Below are 26,930 nucleotides of genomic sequence, written 5' to 3'. Positions count from 1 at the left end.
AATTTGTGTTTTTTTTATTCAAATTTCCTCTGTAAATCCCAATTTTTTTTTTCCAATACACAATAATAAATAAAAATCTACTTACTTATTAGTTCTTTTGGAGTTGGTTTTCAATTTGGTCGAACCAAATTTCGTTTGAGCAAAGGTGGCCGTGGTGAAGGTCAATGGCGCTTGCGAGCGCTGCAAAAACGTACCGCCAGTTAGCACAGCCGCTGCCACCGGATTAGGGCTACCCTTATAGGTAGGTGAATTCGAGGAAGCCGACAGTGGCGATGAGCCAGCCAGGGGCGAAGTCTTAGGACTTAAACTCAAATTATTCATGCTGGTGTTAACGGCATCGATGGGACGAAAGCACTGAGCCTCGGGATTAAATGTTTTGTTAACCTCACCATCGGCGGAGGAGTTATCTTCTTGATTGTCGCTATTCTCAGAATAGAGAATCTGGAAACAAAAATATAATATTAAAAACAGACATTCTATTGTATTTGGAAATGTGAGAGTTTTTAGTACATACCTTAACGCAGCCCTTTTCCCCAATGCGATAGGACACCTCACCGGGATCCACCCAAACAGATAGTTCATTTGGAAGATTTTCTAAAATATCTGAGATGGGAACACCACTCTCGCGTGCGGCACGCTCTAAAACGGAATCAATGGGATCGCCTGTTTTAAGGCAACGAAATGCAGAGCCCTGTAGTAAATTAGGAAGATAAATTAATAACAAGAAATTTTAATAAATCGTTAAATTTAACTATATATCACGAATTTAAGTTGCCTTTATAAAGATTGGCAGCCGTATTTATACAAAATATCACCATTTAATCGGAATTCAAACATTTGGTAACCACAATGAAATAATTCTGTTGATGAAACTAAACTCCTTGATTAACAATAATATTTAATAACACAATCCATATAATTGCTATGTTTGGAACATAATTATTTGTTGTGACCACTAATTTTAATATCATTGAAAGTTTGAACCAAATTTCTTAGTTGTTCTTACACAATTTTGGTACAGGCAACAAAAATTCGTAATTTTGTTGTGGAAAAAAATGTATGTTTCTTTTTAGACTTACCTTAAAGGGCTTTTCAGGATACCAATGTCCTTGGAATTTATCTCTCCATGCTTTTTCCAACTCTTCACCGAATATATTGACACGCCTCCTGGGCAGTTTATTGTACAAATATGAAATGACGAAATTTAATGCAACTTGTATTTCAATATGCATTTTTGTTGTGGTTTTGTCGTTGTTGCTGTTGTTGTTAATAAAATAATTATCACTCACTATCAAATGATGCTGAAGTATTTAGTTGTCGCAATTGATTTCTGTTCTAATTACATTAAATTCTCTATTAAAGATAGAGGGAGGGAGGGAGGGAGATTGGTGTAAGTTTAGTTTAGTGATGTAAAAATATTTATATTATTTTTAATATGACTGAATGACTGACTGACTGACTGCCGGTCTATCTGTTTGACAGTGTGACTATACAATTTATAAGCGTAGTATGTTGTAATAGTTTCGTAGATTTCTGATGTATTTTTTTCTTAAAATTTTTGTAAAATTCTGCTTGAATTTTTAAAATTTATTTTCTTTTTCTTGCAGTTGTTGTTGTTGTATGTAGTTTTGATGTTGATGTTTTATATTCTTTCTTTGGCAACGTTTTGTCTTTTCTGTTTCTGTTTTCTAGATTCTACTTGTGAGATGTTGATTTGGAATATTTTCTGCTTTTTTTGTTTTGTTTTGTGGGATAAAATATTATATTTTATACGTAGTTGTTGTATAATTAGTGATCTGTAAAGATAAAGACGAGAAAGCAAAATAACATTAGTTTCAAATTAAAATTTAAAATAATTTTTTTTATAAATGTCATAGTTCAAATTGTCTATAAGGATTTTTTATTTTGTATAGTTATGTTTTTATGAAATTTATGGCATTCGAATCCCGAGCCAAGAAATATTTGATTTAGTTTAATACAAAAACTTAATTTAGTTTAATACAGAAATATAAAATATCACAGAAACATTAATAACCCTTTGAATTCCTAAAATCGGTTGTTTTGTTAGTTGGAAAGAAACTTAAATCTATTCAAAATTATAGGAATTGAACTTCCAAAATTCAGTTAGACCAGGAAATATGTGTCCCAACAGGTCAAAGAGATAAAAGAACCTATGATTGATAAAATACAAAATTAATACTATACAAAATTTCGTCTAACAAAAATATACTCGTACTAATATTTTTGTTAATAATTCCCAAACAGTTTATGTGAATTTTAATATAAGATATATAACGAAAACATGAACAAAGCAAGCATGAATCGAAGGCCCCATCTAGTTATACTTTGCTCTCGGGTAACAAGAGCCCAATCATTTATCTCGTCGGATTGTTCTCATTAGCTAGTCATAGCCAATAAGTTGTAGTTAGCCGATGAAAGCTGAATAATTTATCTCCTCGGATTGCATCCATAAGCTATATTTACCAGCAATTAGTCGTAAGTCGACCGAGAACCGAAGCATCTGATTGTACTCTTTTGCTAGTCACAGCCAATAAGTTGTAGTTAGCCGACGGTAGCGGAAGAATTGATTTCCTCAGATCGCATCCATAGCTATATTTATCTATAATTGGTCGAGAGCGAAGCATTTATCTCGACGGATTGTATTAATTAGCTAGCCTTAGCTTATAGAGCCAACAAATTCATCTCCCCGGATAGCATCCTTTGCATTTATGTACCCATAATTAGTCTTAAGCCGACCGAGAGCGCAAGCGTTTATCTCGTCGAATCTTCTATTAGAAGCTTCGTTCATTGACAATTATATCCCTAAGATACAAAACAGCTCTGTGTTAAAAAAATCAAAGCCCAAAAATTTGAATAAACTTTGGAGGACTCAACTAAATATTTCTGGGTTTCATGTGCGAATAACTTGTGTATATACTTCGATTTAACGCTTAAATCAATCAATCAGAGCTTTAAATTTCAGGATATTTAGAAGTTGTAGGAAATAATTTTGGTGAAAAATATGCTTCATGTGTTATTGTCAACTAAACAGATTGAAAAACCGAGTCAATCGAGTTCTATTTCTCGTATCTAAGATATTTATGGATTGATTTTGTTGATATTCAATATCAAAGTTCTCCAACGTATGTTTAATACAAGATTTAGAACCGTGTGATATCTGGAGATTATGGAAATTTAATTTTAACCAATATATGGATAAATGAACATCAATATATCAACTTACATAGGGATCCAATCCCTCAATATCTTTTTTAGGTATGTAAAATTTTGATGCTTTAAATAGGGCTCAATATTTTGTTTGCGTCTGTTCAATAAGCTAAGCTTTTTTACACTAAAAATTTTCTTTAAATTAAATTTGTATCTAAGATAGCGCAATGTCTTATCACTTTCCTGGCCAAAATTGAACAGAGAATAAAACCAATCGGCTTAGAAACGGCTAATAGCCGAATAATTTTGTGGAAAAAATCTCTTTGGTTTCTGAACTAGTTCTACGAATATTATTAGGCTATGTAAAGTTTCCCTAGAACTTGTTCCGAAGATTACAATTTTGAACAAAAATCATGGATAAAAAAACGGTTTCAGAATCTTTATAATAATGGTAATAAAGCCGGCAATTTCACTCAAAACTCATAAGTTTTAATCTCAAACAAGAACGAGTACTGGCTATAAGTATACATTATATAATTAGTTGTGGAACTATTAAATTTATTTCCGAATAAATTCAGGAATCGATTATATAATCAAAGAAACAAATAAATTGTGTAAAATTGTTCTCGAAACGGACAAAAAACTTTGTTGAAAGAACTACTTCTAGAGTGGTTCTAAGGAAAGGAAAGTCAAAAATTTCAAGCAAAAACTTTTTGAAACTGAATTCTTTTTTTAACGACACTGTGAACAAGAGTAATAGAATCAAAGAAACAAAAAAATATACGCAAATAGTTCTCGAAATAAAATTATGAATTTGGCTTTGGTGTCGATTCGGCACGTTGGCCGGGCTTCACATACGATCTCTTACGTTTCGGGTTATCGTAATGTATCCATCTTTCATCGCAAGTATTGATTCGGTGCAAAAACTTATTTTTATATACTATAATGTTCAATAACTAAGTGATAATAAATGACAGATATGTTCCATTCAATATTACATACAAGTTATTAAAAACAAAAACCTCGTTCAAAAGATACGCCATTCCGGATTTTTAAGTCGTACACCCAATAATTTTATACATATATTAGTTTGTCATTCCGTTAGTAATTTCCACAATATAATTTTCCGACCACAATATAATGAATCCTTATAGATAGCGGAGGCGATTAAGCCATGTCCGTCTGTCTGTCTGTCTGTCTGTTGAAATCAATTTTCTGAAAACCAAATTTTCGGGATCCAAATCTTCAATAATTCTGTCAGATATGCTTTCGAGAAGTTTACTATTTAAAATCAGCAAAAAAAAAATTTAAAAAACCAAAAAAATTTTTTTTTTAATTAAAAAATAAATAAATTTAAAAAAAAATTAAAAAAAACTCTTTTGAAAAAAAATTTAAAATTTGTATTTTGAAGTATAATTTGGTGAAGGGTATATAAGATTCGGCACAGCCGAATATAGCTCTCTTACTTGTTTTTTTTTAATTTTATATATTTGGTATGTGAGAAAGGAATAGTAGATCAGTAGTCGCATTCATAGTGGTTGAACATGATCGTTTATCTACATTTCAAATGAAATTCATAAAAGTTATCAAATAAGAAATAAAAATCACAATCAATAGCTGGTCAGATTACAACAATGAAATAAAGTACATAACATGTTATTATAATCCATGTTTCATGTTCTCTTAATGCCGACCACTGCAGTAGATTTAAAATGTTGTAACAGCTGAAAGGAATATGTATCTACTATGAAACAAATTTGTATATTTCTTGTGCCTTGGAAACTTTGCTTGACATTTAAAGCATTTAAAATTGAAAAATAAAACTGATTTCAAATCCAAATAACTAGATTTAACAGTTATACTAGCGACTTTTCAAACCACGTAGGAGATATTTTGTCACGAACTTTTAGAGTCAAACACTCAATAAATTTCGAATTAAAATTTCTCAATCATTAGTTTTTCGACCTAGAATTCAAATTGTTTACTATAGAATTTCACATTTCTCTGAAAATCTATTTCTTTATAAAGTAAACAAATATTTACAAAATTTATATTATAGATTTCAAGTGTTTTTTTTAAAACGATTTATGGCATATTGTAAATTAATTAGTTTTGCAAAAAAAAAAATAAAAAAATGGCACAAAAATTCAATTTGAAACCTATATACACATAAACACACCTTTGGAAAAACTCTTACACTGACACACATATTTACTTAAACAAACATATTGACAGCAGCAGCACACGTTTTAAAATCAATTTACAAAACTTCCGCACGATCGAACACTAAATGTTGACTATAAAAGTTGGTAGGTAGCAAATAGTGTTTTGTAATAATTTTTGTTTACAACAACAATAACAAATTTTTGTTGGAAGCAATAACAACTACAAAAATTAACAAAGTTTTAGAACATGTCCAACAAATACCTAAACAACAACAAAAATAAAAATAACATCAAAATAGACATGACCAGGCAGGCATTTGAAAATGTTCAAACGTTTTTTTGTATATTTTTTTTTTGGTTAAACAATTTTCACTTTTCATGATTTCATTTCAATTCAATTTAATTTCAATTTCATTTAAACAAATAAAAGTAAAAAAGAATGATAAAAATACCATATTTTTTCTTGCCAAAAACACTTACATATTGTATGATGTAATATGGTAAAATGTTGGCTGAATTTTAAATACAAAACTAGAAAATCAAAGAAAGACAACAAAATTAGAAAAAAAACAAAACATTCACTTTCTTATGATTTGTTTGTTTGTTGTTTTGAAATAAAAACCTTAAAAAGAAACATTAACAATTATGTATTATAAATAACTAAATATTTAGCTAAACAATAAAACGTTGTTTAATTTTATTAAGAAATTTTTGGCATTGAACTCTGTCTGCATTTGATTTCATAAAACCAGAACTATTTTTTCATTTTGCATTTAAATTTATTTAAATAAATTTCGAATTTTTTTGCTGCATTTGGTTTAAAATCTATAGATTATATTGGCGCGCTTTTAAAATTAAAATAAAAATAGACATGAAATTTAAATTTTCCTACAATGTTGGCCACTCACCACTGTTCTTTGTTTATGAAACAGATCGTTGCCAGATTGTATACTTAAATGTAAGAATATTCATATATCAGATTGTGTAAAGGGAAATTTTGAAATTTTTGATAATAATAAATTTCACTCGGGAGTTAACGATTCGAGGACGGGTCAATAAGTCCGTGACTTTTTGAGTTTTAACTGAAATGTCAACACTGCATCTGTCAGTTGACTCCTGTCAAAATTTGAACAAGCTGTGTCATATAGTTTATGGTTGATAGCCAGACTTGAGAAGAAAATGTAAAAAAATTGATTTCGGAAAAAACCATCTCTCAAACCAAGGCTAAGCTTGATAAATACAATGGGAACTCTGCACCATCAATTTAAATGGTCGTACAAGCATGGAAGATGCCAAAAGTTCTGGATGCCCAGTTAAGTTCTCTACACCTGAAACAATTGAAACAATTCACGATATGATGTTGGCCGATCGTAGATTGATAGTCCGAGAGACTCAGTGGTTTCAATTTTGAATGATCACTTGGTTATGAGAAAGCTTTCCGCATGATGGTTGCCGCATTTCCTCACAATCGACCACAAACGCAATCGTGTGACAACTTCGCAGTAATGTTTCGTAACCGCGCACGAAACTTGGATCCAACACACCAGAGACCAAACAGCAGTCAAAACAGTGGGTTTCAGGGGGTGAATCGGAACCAAAGAAGGCCAAGGTGGGTTTGTCTGCCAATAAAGTCATGGCGACCGTTTTTTGGGATGACATCCTTCAAAAGGGTAAAACAATCAATGGCGAAATGAGGATTTTATAAAAAATCGACCACATCTGGCCATGAAAATACATTTTTTTTCACCAGGACAATGCAAGAGTGCACACATGTGCAGTTTGCATGGCAAAAATTCATGAATTAGGCTAAGAATTGCTCAATAATAAGCCGTATTCCCCGGAGTGACTATTTCTGGTTTCCCAAAGAAGCAATGGCACAAACAAATACCCATTTTGATGACAAATCTCATTTATTGAAAGGGATACAAAAATGTGACAAAGTGTAAGAGTTCAAAGGAGACTATGTTGAAACTCAAACCTTTCAAGAGATTGAAAGTTAAATATCTTTCAATTTGAAAATTTTTATTTTGACTTCATTCAGAATATATATGTTTAGATTAACATTTCAAAAACCCCAAGAGGACTATTATTACCGAGAATTTTAGTAGTTTCAATAACAAAATTCTTGAATGTATATCTGCTATATTGATATGGGTGCTTCAGATATCTGGGTCATTCGGAAATTTAAATTAAACAAACATCCGCTCATCGTTATATAAACTATAAGGATCCATAATATAATTATAAATTATATACATACATACATACATAGTTATATTCTTTCACAAATTTTAATTATAAATGATAGATGAATTTGAACATTAAATAATTCTGATTATTTTCTGAAGAACCAAAAGATAATGAATACACTAATTACAGTTTAAAATTAACTGGCATCTCTATGTTATATATTAAATGTGAGTCAGACATTTAGTAAATCAAGTGTCAAATGCATTTGCTGCAATTCTTTTACTCTGTTAACAACAAAAATAAATTAAAAATGAAATAATTAAAGCAATTTTTGTATTGTATAAATAAATAGGAATCTGCATATATATTTATGTATAAACGAGTATAAGTAAAATATTTATGGCATATTTGTGTCATAAATCACATGCTTATATATTTTTTTTCGTATTTTTATTATTATTTATAGTTTTTGTATGTCAAGTTTGAGAATTTATAAACTTAAAAAAATTAATGTAATTATTTTGATATGTCAAAATTAATTGTAAATGGCAGACTAATGATCCAAGGAAAATGTCAAATGTTTTGCTTCTTTCATGGAAAATGTACTTCTCATATTATCAAAAATAAGTACCAGAGATTCAAAATGTACCTTTGAATTTCAATAATTCAACAGTTTTTGTCTTAAAGTTTTCCCTATAGGATACCATGAGCCATATTTTAACTATCTGAGATATGACTTTGGTACACATATTTTAAAGACAAGTTTTCTTCTTAAAGTTACAGTATTATTTCTGTACCGATAAAACAGATTTATTATGATTTGTTGGCAATAGAATGATTCGACTATATCCATAGATTTTTCGCCTAACTATAAAAAGTCAGTCAGGATTTTTGTTATCCCAACTAAAATATTTCAGTTAAAACAGAAAAATTCGGCAATTTAGATCGATTATCAATTGATTCGGTTATAATAACCTAAACGGTAAATTGAAATTATAATTTCTTAAATGAACTATTAAGGTGATTAATATTATTAAAACTTCTAAGGATATTCAGATTTGGATAAAATTGTGACAATAATAGTGGTTAAAGTTTGTTCGTATCCCTTTTTATACCCTACACCACCATAGTGGGGAGGGTATAATGAGTTTGTGCAGATGTTTGTAACGCCCAAAAATATTAGTCTAACACCCACCTTAAAGTATAGAATCACTTTCGGAGTCGATTAAACGATGTCCGTCCGTCCGTCCGTCTAGTCGGCTGGCTGGCTGGCTGTCCATGTAAACCTTGTGCGCAGAGTACAGGTCGCAATTTTGAAGATATTTCGATAAAATTTGGTACATATCATTTTTTCGGCTCAAGGACCAACCCTATTGAAACTGGCTGAAATCGGTCCATTATTTCACCTAGCCCCCATACAAATGTCCCTCCGAAATTGGACTTTATCGGTCATAAATGTTTAATTTATATATGTATCTCCACAAATTCCGCTCCAAATAAGTTTTATATACACAAAATTCATGTCACCAAATTTTGTTACGATCGGTCCATAATTAGTCATAGCTCCCATATAGACCCGCTTCCGAAAATCACTTTAACGTGCATAATTCGCTTAAACATTTTGGTATACACACAAAATTCAACATAGTTAACTTTAATATAGACATAAATCACACTACCTAATTTCATGGTGATCGGTCCATAATTGGTCATAGCCCCCATATAGGCCCACTTCCGAAAATCACTCAAAAATATAAATTATTGAAATTTTAAAAGAAAAATGTTTTTGCTCTTTTACTTAGTGTAGGGTATTATATGTTCGGGCTTGACCGACCATACTTCCTTACTTGTTTTTTTTTTAAAACACTTACCTTGAAGCTAGCACTAACTATATATCTTAATATAGAACTAAAATTAAGTGTTAGAAAAAATAATGTGAATATTTTTATTCATTTTAAAACAGTATTTTGCTCTAATGACTTAACTGATTCCAATTTACATATTTTTTTTTAGCCATTTGACACTTAGGTGTCGTTTATAATACAAAAATGCATAAAAAAGCATAAGGCAATAGTCACTTTAGTGTCGACACTAATCTCCGATTATACTTAATTTAAACTTTAGAAAGTATTTTAAGCCATTCGACACGTATGTGTCCTTGGATAATTAAATATAAGTCCATTGGTTACTTTACATATCTCTGGTAATCAAGCTTCATGTCAATTGTCCCTTTTCAAAAGTAATCTTCTGACTGTACCCAGAAATTCCGCGTTGACTACCAGAGAAGACAATGCATGCCTTTTATGTAGTGTTTTTCACAGAGGGAAGTTAATTGGTTACTTTATATATCCCAGGTAATGTAGCGTGACATCAATTGACACTTTAGTGTCTTTAAGTCATCTATGGTTTGGTCACTTAGAACTTGTTTCTACTACCTTTGGGATGTAGTTATTTTAGCCACCAATAGAAGTAGTCTATTGGAGAGTCAATTACCACTAAGTGTCTTTTTGAAATGCGGAGGTTGGTCTCGGTAATATATCTGGGGTGGATTGACTTCTCTGTTGGTAATGATAGGTAAAGTTACTAGTTTGAGACTCTTAGCCAGCACTGCTAGGTAATCAGTTTAACCCTCTAACCGGCAATGCTGCCTTTAGGCGGGGTATGTTAAATGTATGTAATGCTGCTTTATTTACTTATTTCTCCCGTTATAACGGTAAATATGTGTAAAGAGACAAACAATTTACTTATTGTGATAAATATGAACGTGTACTTGTCTTTTGTTTTTTTTTTATTCCAACGTATTTTTTTTTTATTCAAACAATAATCTGGCATATTTTTTTACCTCAAAATAAAATTGGCCGGTTAGAGGGTTAAACTTGTTTTATATTTAGGAAGTAACTACTTATCAATATAAGTAATCCATTGCAGAGCCATTTCATCAGTAGTTAACTATCGCATAGTTAGATATAACTTAGTCTTCCTTTGCAATCTGCAACAAGGTATCATTATGTAGGCCTAAGATTTGAATTTTCGGTCATTTGTGCAGTAAAGTGTTGTGAATCCAAAAAACAGTTTGACAGCTGACAGTTCATAGTTAGTGAAAAAAAGGAACTACAAGAGACAAAAACGCGTTTTAATTGCTAAACAATAATGAAAGATGAACGATCACAGTTCGAAAATTTTCTACAAAACTGTGAAGAAAGTAATTAGAAAATTCATCAAGATAGGATTAATAGGTGATGCTAAACACACTGGTCGTCCAAAAACAAGCCGTTCGTGTACTATGTACAAATAGAGTCATTTGAATGGAATATTGAAGATTAACAAGTGGATGCTGATTTTTCGAGAAAAATCAAGGCTTAGGATAATTTTTTGACTTTGATGGATTTGGTTATCGACAATATTGTAGTATTTGGGTTTCGGAGAACCTACATGTGATTGTCAAAAACCAAATGCATCTACAACTGTTTGATGCCTATTTTGGGATGGAGTTACCATTGGACCATACTACTTCGAAAATGAGGCTGGTCAAGTAGTGACTGGTGCTCGATATCGCGACAATTCTTTCTAATATTAATGTGGTCGACATGTGGTTTCAACAAGACATTAAAACAATTTAATTACAACATGAGACATTTTCTGGTTGTGTACTCTGCCGTTTCGGTGATCGAATGATTTAACAGTTACTCCATGAAGACTGTTGTAAAATTCAACAAGAGCTTGAAAAATCATTGGGAGATACTCAAGCAGCAATTTCAAAACGTTTGAGAGAAGCGGGATTCATCCAAAAGCAGGGAAATTGGGTATCATACGAATTGAAGCCAAAAGACCTTGAAAGACTTGCACTGAATCATTACTTGCGATGAAAACTGAAACCATTACGATAAGCCGAAGTGGTTGGGTCCGAAGAAGTGGTTGGGTTCGGTCTATAAGGGGGTCTCCCCCGACTTATATTTGTTTCGATCGATGTAGAACGTTCTGTGGGATTTGCTTCACTTCAGAACAGAGTATCCGAAATTGGCTTGATTCATTCTTGGCCTCAAAAGATGAGCAGTTCTTTGGGTTCGGCATTCATATGTTGCCAGAATGATGGGAAACGATCATAGCTAACAATGGCCAATAGTTTGAATAGATTTACATTGTACAAATGTTTAAAAATAAAAGCTAAACATTTTAAAAAAATACGGCATTTTTAAGTCATACAGCAATAGATTTTGTTTTCTAGAACATATTTTTTAAAATTAAATATTTTATGGACATAAACACTTTTTTAGAGCAAATTTCCGGTTTCCCAGTTAATAAATCTTGGGTATACTTGCTATGATTAATCAATATTACTTATACGCTTCCATGGTTCATGGGAAAAATACCACTGTATCTGAGAAAAAATTTGTTAAAATGAATTCTTCACAATTTTTGTAAGAATTTGGTTCGAGTAATTTTCTGTTTATATTTTAATGAGTTACTTTAATAAATATGATTATAAAATAATTAAACTTATTTTATAATTTTTCCTTAAATGTTACTTGATATTAGCCTTGTGTCCCACATTGAAATTAACTTTAAAGACTGTTTGCCTATGAAACGAATTACTGAGGTTCGGGTACCATTCCCAGAACTGCTGGGAATTTCATAAGCTTGTATATATAATATAAATATGTAAGTTTCTTTAAATGCATTTCTATGTAAATGTAAGCACAACACAAATGCACTGTCAGCTGTTCTAGTTTATTCAATGTTTTTGGCTTTTGTTTTATTAGTTCTTTTCTTTCTTTTTTTTTGTTTTTGTTACAGTTCTTTTCTTTTTCTTCCTCTGCTTATTTTTCTTGCTCATTGTAAAAGTTATTAGCACTATTTAGTTGTGCTTTTTGTTTTTGTTGTTGCTCAGCCATTGTTATTGTTTTTTGTTGTTGTTGTTGCTGCATTATTATAACATTTTGTTGTCTTCTATAAATGAGTGTATGTATGTAGTACGAGTATGTGTGTTGTTTGTTTTCTTTTTTTTTGTTGTTGTTGTCAGTGGTCGCTGTTGCTGCTGTGTTTTAAAGGTTACCCCTTTTTTAACCTTGAATATAGTATGATCCAATTTGTAGCCATATTTATGCTGATTTAGGTATAAAAAAAGAACTAAAACAATTACTAAAGAGAACAAATACATTATATACAGTTTAATTATTGTCGTATTAGGTAAATGTAAGCCATAGAAATAACATGCTGATACATATGTTTATAACACGTGTGTGGCTTGTAGTTTTTAATTGTCGTTTAGGAAACGAAAATGTTGTGTTGGGGTTTTTTAAATTAAGCTTAATTTTGCCAATATGTAACTTAGGAAATAATGTAGTGTAAAGTTTTTTTTACTTTTGTTAATCAGTTTAAATGGGAAAAATTAATTAAAAAAAACAAAATGGCGTATAAATAATTTCTTTCAGAATTCAAAATTTTTCAAATTATCTTAAGGATTTAAAATTTTGAATAAGTAAGGAGCTAAAAAAACTTGGAATTTGTATAAAGAAGTCAAAATGTTGGCACAATTCATTTTATATTCAATAACTTATTTATCGTTTGCATAATTTTTCTATTGAGCCAAATGATTTTCTTTTGCAAACGTTCCCACTGTGTCACCTGACAGGAAAATCCTTGAACATTAATTGAAATTCTTTTCAAATGTACAATATGTACTATGTGTCATTGTGTTGAAAGGTGCTTATTTATTTAATAATACTATTAAATGTTTTAGATGATTTTGTAAACAAATACAAAAGACTTTAAAGTAATATTGAAAAACTGACATGTCAAAAATAATAAATTTTTAAATATTTTCAACATTTCTAAATAAATAAATATTTAAAAACATAGTAGTTTTCAATATGCCATTCATTATTTAGTTAAATATATATGTATGTGTTACTAATTGTTCTTATAAAATCGGAAACAAAGACAAAACAAATCATGCATGATAAAAATATATAAAAATAAACTGAAAGAAAAAAAAAACACAATTTATGCAAAAATATTTTGGCAGCAATTTAAATGTTCCTTTTTTTAATGCCAAAAATGAAAAAAAGAACAATAAAAATGATTTGAAATAATGACATTTAAGAGTAATTGAAACTTGTATACAAAAATAAAGAAAATATTTAAGATAAAAGTCACATGATTTTGAAAGAATAGCTAAAATAGAAATATTCTATGAAATTTTAGTTTTCCTTTAAATAACGATTTTTTTAAACATTATTTTATAATGATTAAGAGTTTAAAATCTCTTTAGTTTTAGTATAGTAGTAAAAATATCAATTTAGTGCAGAAAGTCTATAAAAATGGGGGAAAAAGGCAGGGAAACAAAACAACTTTAACTATTTAACTACTGCAATATATTGAGCTATATACACACTTTTATATAAACTGTTCGTTCTACTTCCTGTTGTTGTTAGTTTTTTGGTTGGGGAGTGTGTCAAAGTTTGTATGAACGAATGTATGTGTGAGTATTTCTGTTTAGTTTTGACATTTTAGTTTAGTAGTTGTGTTAATAACAGGGGTGGAAAAGTAGCTATGAGATATTTGTGTATCTTTACATATCCATCGTTTTTTAAATGATGTGAAACAAGTTTTTTTTAAACAAAAGTATTTAATTAAGGCCTCTGCTGAAAATATCCCATTTTTAAAATTTTTTTAACTTAACGAAACTTTATTTTAGGAAAAGGGTTTACTTGAAAATATATATTTTCATATTTGCTTTACTTAGAGTTTCAAATTAAAAAGAAATTTAAAATTTTTGGAAGTTTAAAAAAACTTAACGAAACTTTATCTGACAAACCAAAAACTTTTAAAAGAAGATTTTTTTCTATTCGTTAAGTACTATTAAGACTATGATTAAAACTGCCAAAATATTTTATTTTGGAGTATTTAGAAAACTTAACGAAACTTTATTTTTTAAACCGGACTGACTAGAAATAATTTTTTTTCATATTTGTTTAACTTAGATAACATAGTTGCTAATTCTAAAGAAATTTAAAATTTTTGGAACTTGAGAAAACTTAACGAAACTTTATCTGACAAACCAAAAGCATTTAAATGCAAATTTTACCATATTCGTTTAATGTAATTATGGTTATAACTAAAATTGGAAAAATTTCTTATTTTGAACAATTTAAAAAACTTAACGAAACTTTACTTTTTTAATCTGACTTACTAGAAATAAAAGTTGATCATATTTGTTTAAAATAATGTACATGGTTTCTAATTCTAAAGAAATTTAAAATTTTTGGAACTTTGAAAAACTTAACGAAACTTTATCTGACCAACCAAAAGCGTTTAAATTGAAATTTTGCCATATTCGTTTAGTGCAATTAAGGCTATAACCAAAATTGGAAACATTTTTTATTTTGGACAATTTAAAGAACTTAACGAAACTTTATCTTTCAAAACAAAAACACTAAAATTAAAATTTTAACATAAATTTCTTATTTTGGACAATTTAAAAAAACTTAACGAAAGTTTATTTTTTTAACCTGACTTACTATAAATAAAATTTTTCTATATTTGTTTAACATAGATAATATAGGTTCTAATTTTTAAGAAATTTAAAATTTTTGGAATTTTAAAAAACTTAACGAAACTTTATCTCACCAACCAAAAGCATTTAAACCGAAATTTTGTCATATTCGTTTGGTGTAATTACAGCTATAACTAAAACTGGAAAATTTTTTTATTTAGAACAATTTTAAAAACTTAACGAAACTTTATATTTCAAACCAAAAACATTTGAAGTAAAATTTTGATATATTTGTATATTGTAATTAATGTTCTAACCATAACCGGAAAAACTTCTTATTTTGGACCATTTAAAAAACTTAACGGGTCTTTATCTGACAAACCAATAGCATTTAGATGAAAATTTTGCAATATTCGTTTACTTTAATTCAGGCTTTAACAAAAACTGCAAAAGTTTCTTATTTTGAACAATTTAAAAAAACTTAACGAAACTTTATTTTTTGAACTGCACTCACTAAAAATATAATGGGTTCATAATTATTTAACTAAGCTATTGTTGTTTCCAATTAAGGAGAAATTTAACATTTTTGAAAATTTAAAAGAACTTAACGAAACACTATCTTCTTAACTAAAAGCTCTTAATCGGAGATTTGGTCATATTCGTTAAGTATGATTGAAACCATAACTAAAACAGGGATAATATCTTATTTTAGACAATTAAAAAACTTAAAGAAACTTTATTTTTCTAATTGAATTTGCCACAAAAAAAAATTCTTTGTAGATATTTAACTTAGATACAACTTTTCGGATTATAAAGAAAAATCGTATTTTTATGCTTTTAAAAAACTTAACGAAACTTTATCTTCTTAACTAAGAGTATTTAATCGAGTTTTTTGTCATATTCATTAAGTATGATTGAAACAATAACTAAAATAGGTAAAATATATTATTTTGGACTGAAAACTAATATTTATTTTAAGCCAAATGTATTAAAATTTCTAATATCTTACATATTTGCTAAATTTATTTATCACTATTTTTAATTCTAAAGGAATTTCCTAATTTCCTTTTTGTAATTTTTGTTATTTACATTCGCTACCAAAAACGGTTTAATAAAAGTACCATAGTATTAGATTTCCCATCCTTGGTTTATGTACTGTAAGTATGTACTACATGATGTTGTTAGTGTTTGGTTTTTGTTGTTATTACTTTTGTTACAAAAACAAAAATACTTGATATACAACAATTTTATTAAGCTTCAAAGTTTCAATGATTGTCATCATTTCTAGTTGTTGGCAATTTCCGTTATTGTTTTTCATCTTATTGATGTTGTTGTTGTTGTTATTCCTTCGCTCCTCCATCTTTGTTTTTCGCTATTGTTTATGTTTTTTTTTTCTTCTTTATTTTGCTAGTATGTACTTGCTTTCAAGCAATTGAATATGATTCGAGTGACTATGATTGCCATTAAAACAGTGGGGTGAAAAGGGAAAAAGTTCTATATAAAAATAAATCTTTCATAAAAAGAAAGTTGAAATAATCTTTAAGAGTAAAAAACCTCTGCTGTTATATATGTATTTAAGAATGTGTATTCCCCTTCCCATAGTGCATTTAACTGTTTATTTTTTTTCGTTTGTCTAGTTAAATGTCATGGTGAAAAGATAATAAGATAAAAACATTCCAAATCAAGCTACATAACTTAACAGCCAGCCAGCCAACCACCCCATTATCAACACAATGCCAAACGAGAATTCTCGGAATATAGCAGCAGCATCTTCAAACTTAAGAATATCATAAATGACATATAACAGTACTTTATTTTTGTTGTTGTTTCCACAATACCCGACATAAACACGGTTGACAACCTTTTCAATTACACTTAAAGCTTAACAAACGCTAACACATTTATTGTCAGTGCTGGAAATATATACATACAGACACACTTACTTTCACATGTATAGCTTACATACATACAATAATTTTCTAACTAACCGTTGTTAACCAGTTAACCACCCCCTTTTTATGCCGCTTATTAAACCATCCGTCTAACCGGAGCAGATAAAAAGTAAATAGAAGTTTTGCCTTGTTTTGGGTTAACAGTGGTAAAAAGACTTTGGAATTAGAAAGTTTGACGGCAAGAATAATAAAGGGTCTTCCTAATAGGGACTTCCGAACTTTGGCACTTGAAAGCGGTCGATTAGGCCAATTTCTGGATGAATGGGTACGTCAACAAACAAAATTGTCGAATTTGGGACGATACTAACCCACAAGAGATCCATGAGGGTCCAATGCATCCCAAAAAAGTCAATGTTTGGTGTGAATTTTGGGCTGGCGACGTCATGCGACCATATTTCTTTGAGAACGCAGTTGGCCAGGACATCAAAGTCAATGGCGAGCGCCAGACCAACTTATTTTGGCCTGAATTAATGACGGCGCTACGTCCCACACAGCTCATGTCATTCTGCACGAGCGATTAAGGGCATGGTCCAAGATTGTTAGACTTTTTGTTGTGGGGGTTTTCTTAAGTCGCAGGTCTATGCGAAAAAGCCACAAAGCCCAGCGGCTCTCAAAGCCAACATAGCCCATGCCATCGGTCAAATTCAGCCAGAGTCATGTAAAATTTAAAATTTCGGATAAGCGCTACCCAGCGAAGCCAGAACAAGTTGTTTAATTTATTTCATTCTAAAAAATGTTCTGCTTGGACTTGGTCGACCTTGTTACACTGCACAATGGGGCAGAATCAAGATGTTGTGGAAATAAATCTGCCATTTCTAACTGGCTGATCCCATTGACATGAAATTTCATCTATTCATAACAGAGCTATTCCAGTTTATATTTTGACGATGAACCATACAGTAGAACACTCATTAGCTGCACTGTATGGTCTCGAAATAGGGCACCTCAGACATGATAGATGGTGGTGATTTGAAACGAAAGGCAAAGATCGCCCAGACCAGCCAAAAACTTTGAAGACATGAAGATTGTTGTCAAACTCAACCAGAGCTTGCAAAAGCATTGGCAACTCAAGCAGCAATTTCAAAATGTTTGCGAACAGCAGGATTCATTCAAAAGCAGGGAAATTGGGTACCATATGAATTGAAGCCGACAGACCTTGAAAGACGATTTTGCATGTCCGAAATGAAGTTTGACGCTATAAAAAGAAAATCATTTTAGCACCAAATCATTAATTGCAATGGAAAATGGATCTATTTCGATAACCCGGAGCGTAAGAGATCGTATGTAAAGCCCGGCCAACCAGCCGAATCGACACCAAAGCCAAATATTCATGGCGCTCATGTAATTCTCTGTATTTGGTGAGAGCAAAAGGGTTCTATCTATTATGAGCTGCTGAAATCTGACCAGATTATCACAAAGAACCTGTACCAAACTGAATGGTTCGAAGAGAGCATTAGCGGAAAAACTCCCAGAATATGCGTCCAGACATAAAACCGTAATATTCCATCATGACAACCGATCGTGTATTCTCTCGTTTTGGTGATCAGAATTGTATTCCAAAGATCGTGTGATTGGCTCGTGTGGCAGCAAATCTCAGTATAACTATATTTTTCGTGTAGCCATCACAAAAGTCTTCCTGATTAATACAAATTTATCTTTAACAGCCTGTATCTACTTACTATTTATTATGTATCACTATCTTTGTTTTCATCTCTACAGATAATAAAACAAATAGAATTTATGATACTTATTTTATCAACGCCAGAGCTGTAGGAAAATAAAAACTGAAGAAAAAACAACATCTTAATAAATACAATGAGCAAATAATAGGGTTGCACCAACCAACCAACCAACCTACCATCCAACAAAGCCATCAAACCAGCCAACCAAACTAAATAAACCAAACTTAAACTGGTGGGATTTCATTTAGTTTCATTTAACATTGACATGAATATAGAAATGAAAAAATACTCATTGTATAGAAACAATATTTAGAAAAAGGAAATGAAAAAAACAAAAAAAAAGACAAGATTTTTCCTGGTTATTTCTATTTTTATACATAAAAGCAAAGGAAGGGGGTTGTAAGCTATTTATGTTTATGTAGCTAGTAGAAGGGGAAGGTGGAACAAAAAAAGTATATAATCGTAATCTGCCTTCTGGGTACCATGATAATTTGATAAGAATTTTTATTTGGTTACTTTTACTTCCCCAAACCTCCCCACCCCCTCTAACCATAGAACACTGTGATGGAGAGTACTAAAAATAAATTGTGTTGAAAAAGAAATTAAGTGGTTTCATCATCATCATCATAGTCGTCAGTCATCATCAAACAATGATAATGCTAATAATGATATCCATCCACTCAAACCGTTACTTGGCTGAAATTAGGTCAAGGGTATTTTAAGAAGACATCTGGTGATAGAGGTGTGAGCTTGCTCATTGATTGATACATTTAGCTGGGTTTTATTTTAATTCATTAAAATGGATTAACATATTATTGATAAGAATTTTTTATTAGACTTTGAATTGAAAATTTGTTCTTATTACTATGTGTTTTGTTGGTTCATATATTTATTTGGTGGTAAGAGTAATTGAATTTGTTCGTTTGAACAGATTTAGGTTGCTGCTGAAAAGTAAAGTAATCTTTGTTTTATTACCCAAAGTTTGATATTTAACGAAGTAGAAATCAGATTGAAAATTTTGTTTGTTTAAATTGATTTTTTCTGTTTTCCTTAAGTCTGTTACTTATTAAAAATAAAACAATTTTGTGTCAAATAATGCAAATGTTATGATGGAGACATTTGCATTTAAGCTAAATGAAATAAAAGGATAAAAAATACTCTAATGGAAAAAGAACTTTATTAAAAAAAAGTATGTTCTATGGGAACTTTCGTGAAACTTCTTGTAAAATTTCTATAAAAACTATTAATTTAGGAAAAAAAATTACCATGTAAGAAAAACAATTAAATAAAAAAGAATTTTTTATAAATGTTTCGTTAAATTTTTTTAAAAAAATAATAGTTATAAAAAGTACTTTTTTTGCAAAAGTAATTTTTGTTAAAAAGTTCTATTTGGAAAAAAGTACTTTTATATCGTACTAAGTAATTGGAAAAATATTTTGTTCCATAAAGATGAATTACAAATTTTGCAAATTTTCTATAAAAATCATTAATATTAGAAAAAAGTACCATTATAAAAAGGACTTATTAAAAAGTCCCTTTGGTTATAGAATCTGTTAAAATCTCTTTAAAAATAGCAACTCTATTGTAACTAAAAAAATCTAATTCATTTTGAATTATATTTTCTACGAAAAATTTTGGGTGTATGACTTAAAAATTCTGGATTTACAATAGATGGCGTATCTTTTGAACGCGGTTATTGTTTTTAATAACTTATATGTCATTTTTAAGGGTACATATCTGTCATTTATTCTCACTTAGTTATTGAACATTTTAGTGTAAATAACTTTTTTTGCTTCGAAAATGTCGAATTTTGTAGCAACAAAGTGTCATATGCGGGAAGTTTTGCTGTATTTCTTTAATTTGAATAAAACGTGCCACGGAAACACACCGATTGCTCATTGGTTTCAATGTACGAGAGATGGTTTGTGCGATTCAGAAGTGGTGATTTTGACACAGAAGACAAATATCGTCTAGGCCAGCCAAAAAAGGTTAAAGTCTAATAATTGGAGGCATTACTTCTTGAAGCTTGTTGTCAAACTCAACAAGACTTTGCAAAATCATTGGGAGCTACTCAAGCAGCAATTTCAAAACGTTTGCGGGCATGCTGCAGAATACTGCTGCAGCAGTATTCATCCAAAAGCAGGGAAATTGGGTAGCATACGAATTGAAGCCGAGAGACCTTGAAAGACGATTTTGTTTGTCTGAAATGCTGCTTTAAAGCTATAAAAGAAAATCATTTTAGCACCGAATCATTGCAATGGAAAATGGATCCATTTCGATAACCCGAAGCGTAAGCGATCGTATGTGAAGCCCGGCCGACCAGCTGAATCGACACCAAAGCCAAATAATTATGGCGCTCAAGTAATTCTCTGTATTTGGTGGGAGCAAAAGGGTCCTTTCTATTAGGAGCTGCTGACAAGACTATCACAGGAAACCTGTACGAAATGCAACTAATTGGTTTGAAGCGAGCATTGGCGGAAAAAACGCCCAGAATATGGGGCCAGACATGAAACCGTAATATTACATCATGACAACGCTCGTTGCAATACCTCTTAAAAACTATTGAGAATAAAGAGCTTGAAGGGTTTTACCTCACCCGCTTTATAGTCCAGACCTTGCCCTGTCCGACTAATATTTGTTTCGATCGATACATAACGCTCTCTCTGATGTACGCTTCACTTTGGAACAGATTTTAAGATATTGGCTAGATTCGTTCAAGGCCTCAAAAGATGAGCAGTTCTTTTGACTCTAAATCCATATGTTGTCAGATGGGAAAAGGTCATAGCTAACAATGGTCAGTATTTTGAATTGTACAAAAGTTTCAAAATAAAAACTGAAAATTTGAAAAAATCCCGAATTTTAAGTGTTTCTTTATTGCTTCTTGAGCAATAAAGAAATAATTAGAAAATCTTCCATCAAACAGTCCTGATTTGCAACATAATGTACATATTTTTTATATCCAAAACTACAGTAACACTGCGTTTACATGATAATTTTTACAACGTTGCTTTTGCAACGTCTCTTTTTGTTTGTTGGCGAGCGGTGTAGAGAAGCTTGGGGGGTAAACAAATAGGCTCGATTTGTGTTTTTCGTGTCTTTTTTCAGATTTCTCTTTATACTAATTTCATTTCTTCTTGTTCCGTTTTATTCTTTTCCTCATTTTGAAGTTTAATAAAGAAGATTAACCGATTAAACAATAAAAATCAACCCTGGCTGCAAAAAAAGACATGAAACCAAAATTCATCGTATAAACGCAACATGATTTTGGAAGCAACTTCAAAAGGGAATTAAGAAAAAACGACGTTGTGAAAATCATGGTGTAAACCTAGCCTAAGAGTTATTCAAGTACAAAGAATTTCAAATTAAATGATTGTATATTTCCGCATATGCCATTAGATCAATGTAGAATCTGTCTTTAGAGAAATAAGCTCAAGATATAACTGCAATGTGAGATCTCACAGATCGGCATAAAGAAGAGATTTCTTGAATCTTCCATCATCCGGGTTTGATTTGCTAAGTGGTAGCTTTTTTATTTCCAGATCATTGAAATAAATGGCGGATTATATGATTTTCGATCTCTGAAGAAACTGGGAGCGGACAAAGTGCTTTAAAATTTAAATTTAAACACAGGCAAAATGGGAACATTAATCCTGCACAGTATTTTGAAAACAATAAAGTCATTTTCGATGAGTTCTTCAGTTGCAGTTACAAAAATTCTATTGGATTATTTTAAAGAAATAACAGAATAATAAAGAAAAATTTGCATTTAAAAAATATTTAAAAATTTCATCAAAAAAACACTGGCCCACTGAAAACTTTTTAATGAAAATTTATAGTATTAACATGTGCTAAAAATACATACATAATAAAATAGATATTTTGCAATGAAAAAACAAAAAAAAACTTTCTGTGTACAATGTATGTAGTTTTCTATTCCTATTCTAGTTCATTATGAAAGACGAAGGTTAAATATACAATTTGCCAGCCAAAGTGTCTGGGTATTACATAAATTCTTACGACTTTTTCCATTCATTGCGAGAAATAAAGAAAGAATGACAAAATAAAAAAAACAACTAAACAAATGTAGTAAATTTGTTTTTATTTCATTATTGAATTTTTCTGTACTTTTCTATATTTGTGGTTTTTATTTTATATACGTTATTTATATACATATACTACTTGTATTTATTTAAATGGCAATTGTTTTCAGTTTGAAATTAACCTTTAAAATAAGGAAAAAAGTATTATATGGAGTAAATATGAAAATAGTTGGAATTAGTAAAAGAAAATAATTAATTTGATTTACTTAATTCAAACTAAAAGAGAACATGTTCAAGAAACCGCTAAAATAAGGCATTACCTATATTTCTATCCACTGGTAATGTATGTGGTGGTGCATTGGTTAAACTAAGCAATTCTTTGTGTTGCCGTGATATCCTTATGTGGAAAATTTATTCAAAGTATTGGCCATTGCACAGTGGTTTAGAAACTTTATTTTTTGGAAATAATTCGGTATCATGGGAAATATTGGAGATATTGCTCGGGTCTCAATTTTTTTTTTTAAATCGCCAAAAATCCATTTATGATCCGAATGAGCTGAAATTTTGAATATAAATAGTCCTTGAAGATCTATAAAATACGCTTACAAGTGTAGGTTATCTCTATTAGTTGAAGAGATATTCAGGTTTATTGATTTATTTTTTTAATTTTGCTCGATCTTTTTATGGTTTTTTTAGATATGGTGGGCCTACGGAGGGTCGAAATTTATTTTTAAAATATCAGCTATATTGGCGATAAAATTCTAAATTAAATAAAATTAGAGTTAAACGCATCCAAAGTTGGAACTTGTAAAAAGGGCCGTATTTTTTAAGTTTTTTCCCAAAAAAGCCAATATATTTTTTCTTTTGTAGAAAAAAAATTTCTTAGGGACTATATAGAATTTTTATATGATCAGGAGAGGTGACTTAATGCAAAAGCGTGTAAAGAAATTTTGGCTCACTTAAGCGGACATACCACACCCAGTCCTATCCAAACTTGGCCCATTTTAAAAAAAAATTTCGGTTTGAGTAAAAAATTCTAAAAAGGCAAAGCTCCGATCTACGAAAAAGCTCCATATTTGTATAACCCCCATATGTTTCTTAAATACCTACTAAGTATTTTTATTATCACACGGTAAATAACGTCATAGTAGTGTTTATTGTAGATCTTCTCAAGGACTTTTTATAATCAAAATTTCAGCTCATTCGGATCAAAAATGGATTTTTGACGATTTTTTTAAAAAATTTGAGACCCGAGGTAACCAACTTTGAGGGGCTACGTACTTGCCCCCATTATCGCTAGGAAGCTGAACAAACGAAAATCAACTCGAAAACACCTCAGCTCAAACCATGTGAGCAATATCTCCAATAGTTCCCATGATACCGAATTATTTCCAAAAAAAAAAGTTTCTAAACCACTGAGCATTGTTAGCTATGACCTTTTCCCATCTTTCTGGAAACACATGGATTCCAAGCCAAAAAAACTGCTCATCTTTTGAGTTTAAGAACGAATCAAGCCAATATCGGATACTCTGTTCCAAAGTGTAGCGTATCCTAGAGAGAGCGATCTGCATCGACAAATAAGAGTCGGAAGGGGCACGGTCTGGACTATAAAGAGGGTGAGACAAAACTTCACAACCACTTCATTCTAAATACTTTTTAACAGGTATTGCATAATGTGGCCGAGCGTTGTCATGATGGAATATTACAGTTACATGACTGGCCGCATATTCTAATCGTTATTGCGGCCAATGCTACCTTCAAAGTCCCCATCCATACTATGAAAGGGGAAAGAGGAATGGAAAGGGGTACTCTGTTTCATGTACATGAAGTTTTTTTTATTCGTTCTGTACAGAAATGTCAAAAACTGAAAAGCAAAAACTTCGCTGTGTGGACACGAATGCAGTTTCAAAGGAGAATTTCAAAATGTTTTGCAGCAAATATTTCACAGTGTGGACCGGGACAAACGAATCAGTGGTATTCGGTACAGGTTCCCTATGATGGTCTGACTAGATTTCAGCACCTCACAATAGATATGACCCTTTTGTTCCCACCAAATACAGAGCATTGCCTAAGCGCCATGAATATTAGGCTTTGGAGTCGATACGGCTGATTGGCCGGGCTTGATATACGATCAATTACATTTTGTGTTATCGTAATGGATCCATTTTCCATCGCAAGTAATGATTCAGTGCAAAAATGATTTTATTTTATAGCGTTCAAACATTATTTCGGACATGTAAAATCGTCTTTCAAGGTATCTCGGCTTCAATTTGTATGGTACCCCATTTCTCTGATTTTGGATAAATGCTGCTGTTCGCAAACGTTTTGAAATTGCTGCTCGAGTAGATCTTAATGATTTTGCAAGCACTTGTTGAGTTTGACAACACTCATCATGGAATAATGCCTTTAATTCTAGGTCTTCCAACTTTTTTGGGTGATCTGGGCGATCTTTGTCTTCCTTGTCAAAATCACCACTTCTGATATGCACAGACCATCTTTCGCAAGTTGAAACCGAAGCTTTGGTGAGGAATCGGTGTACTTCAGCTGTACTTTTTTCGAATTAAAGAAGTAAAGCAAAACTTCCCGCATATAACGCTTTGTTGGTACTAAATTTAACATTTTCGAAGCAAAAAAAAACTTTGTTCAAAATTACATATTTGTTATTAAAAACAATGATCGTTTGCGTTTAAAAGATACACCATTTGTTGTAAATCCCTGATTTTCAAGTCATATACCCAATAATTGTAAAAATTCATAGGAATGTTAAAGAACTCTTGATATTTCACTATACATTCCAAATGATTAGGTAATAGTAATGTAGAAAGTATCAAGAGAATGCTGTGTATGACAGTCCTTATTCAATATTCCACTCAAAATTATGTTGAATAAATTATTTTGAACTATCCACTGGTAATGTATGTAGTGGTCTATTGGTTCAACTTAATGTGGATCAATGTATTTGAAAACGTTTTACCAGAAGTGTTTGATAAAATAAGATTGAAATTACAAAGAATTTTTCATAAATATTGGTATTTCACTATACCTGCGAAATGATTGGCGAATAGTAATGCAGAAAGTGACTTGTGCCTTTGACATTCTCTAATTAAATGTTCCATTCAAACCAATTTTTTAATAAATTAAGTGTTTCGCGATTTTGTCATTGCAGAACTAGTTCTGCTAACAGCTGGTAACTTATGCAAGCATATAGAAAGAGCTTAGTTCTAGTTCTAGTAATTATAATAGTGTCATTTGAGGTTTAATTAAATTAAAGTAAATTTTCCACATGTGTTTTTTTACTATCTAAATTTTTTAATAAATTAAGTGTTTCGCGATTTCGTCATTGCTAAACTAGTTCCGCTAGCAGCTGGGAACTTATGCAATAGTTTAGTTCTAGTTCTAGTAAATAATAATAGTGCCATTTGAGGTTTAATTAAATTAAAGTAAATTTTCCACATGTGTTTTTTCTATCTAAATTAGCGTCTATACATTTTGATGCAATAAGATGAATTCTTTTTTGTTTTTTTTTTTGTCTATTTCATTTAATTTTGTTAAACAAATAGAACGAACAACTACTGTCTGTTGAGTTACACTACATGAAAATTTCTCCTCGAATTGTTTATTTTGTACAATATATAGTAGAGGAAATTTATTTACGAAAGCAAAAAAAAAAATAACATCAACAAAATGTAATTTCTAATTGAACATTGTTGTTCAATAATACAGGGGGAAAATATTTGAATTCATTAGCAGATCTACTCCCCCATCTCCAATAAAACAACTGCACTATCAAGCACCTGCCTTTAGCGCGCATTTAAGTACATGTATAGTGTAGTGTAGTCTAGTGTAGTGCAGTGCAGTGTATTCAAAAGTCTGTTAAGTAAATTAAAGATAAACAATACATGAATGAATGAATAAATGACAGACCAGAAAAAAAAACAAACTAAAAACTAATGATAGATAAAAACAACCGACCGCAATAAAAACTATTAGCGTTAGCAGCAGATACCTCAGCATCTGCATCATCATTGACAACATCGTTTGTTGTTGTATCTAAATATCAGTACAAGTAAATAGTAACAATAAAAAGCAATCGACAACAATTGTTAGCAATTGTTATGCACTTTTCGTTTTATATTTATTCTATTTTGAAAATAGTTTGTGTGATAAACAGAAATTCACAGCACAGCGGCTCATATACTAAGGGACACTTATTTTGTGGAACAGTTTTGTATGATCAT

General features: G+C 30.7%; 1 protein-coding gene across 1 annotated transcript in view; it reads right to left on the bottom strand.

The window, feature by feature from the left end:
- The window catches only part of Tob (Transducer of ERBB2), a 69,647-nt gene that overhangs the window by 3,552 nt on the left and 39,165 nt on the right, over nucleotides 1–26,930 (bottom strand). The window contains exons 2-4 of the mRNA XM_065507496.1: nucleotides 1,080–1,796; nucleotides 515–691; nucleotides 86–441 (exon numbers count right to left, since the gene is read on the bottom strand). Of these exons, the coding sequence (XP_065363568.1) occupies nucleotides 86–441; nucleotides 515–691; nucleotides 1,080–1,232 (686 nt within the window). The 5' untranslated portion in view covers nucleotides 1,233–1,796. The remainder of the gene's footprint in view (nucleotides 1–85; nucleotides 442–514; nucleotides 692–1,079; nucleotides 1,797–26,930) is intronic.

Source organism: Calliphora vicina, chromosome 4, assembly GCF_958450345.1.
Source record: "Calliphora vicina chromosome 4, idCalVici1.1, whole genome shotgun sequence".
Lineage (NCBI taxonomy): Eukaryota > Metazoa > Arthropoda > Insecta > Diptera > Calliphoridae > Calliphora > Calliphora vicina.
This window is presented reverse-complemented; position numbering and strand designations above follow the sequence as displayed.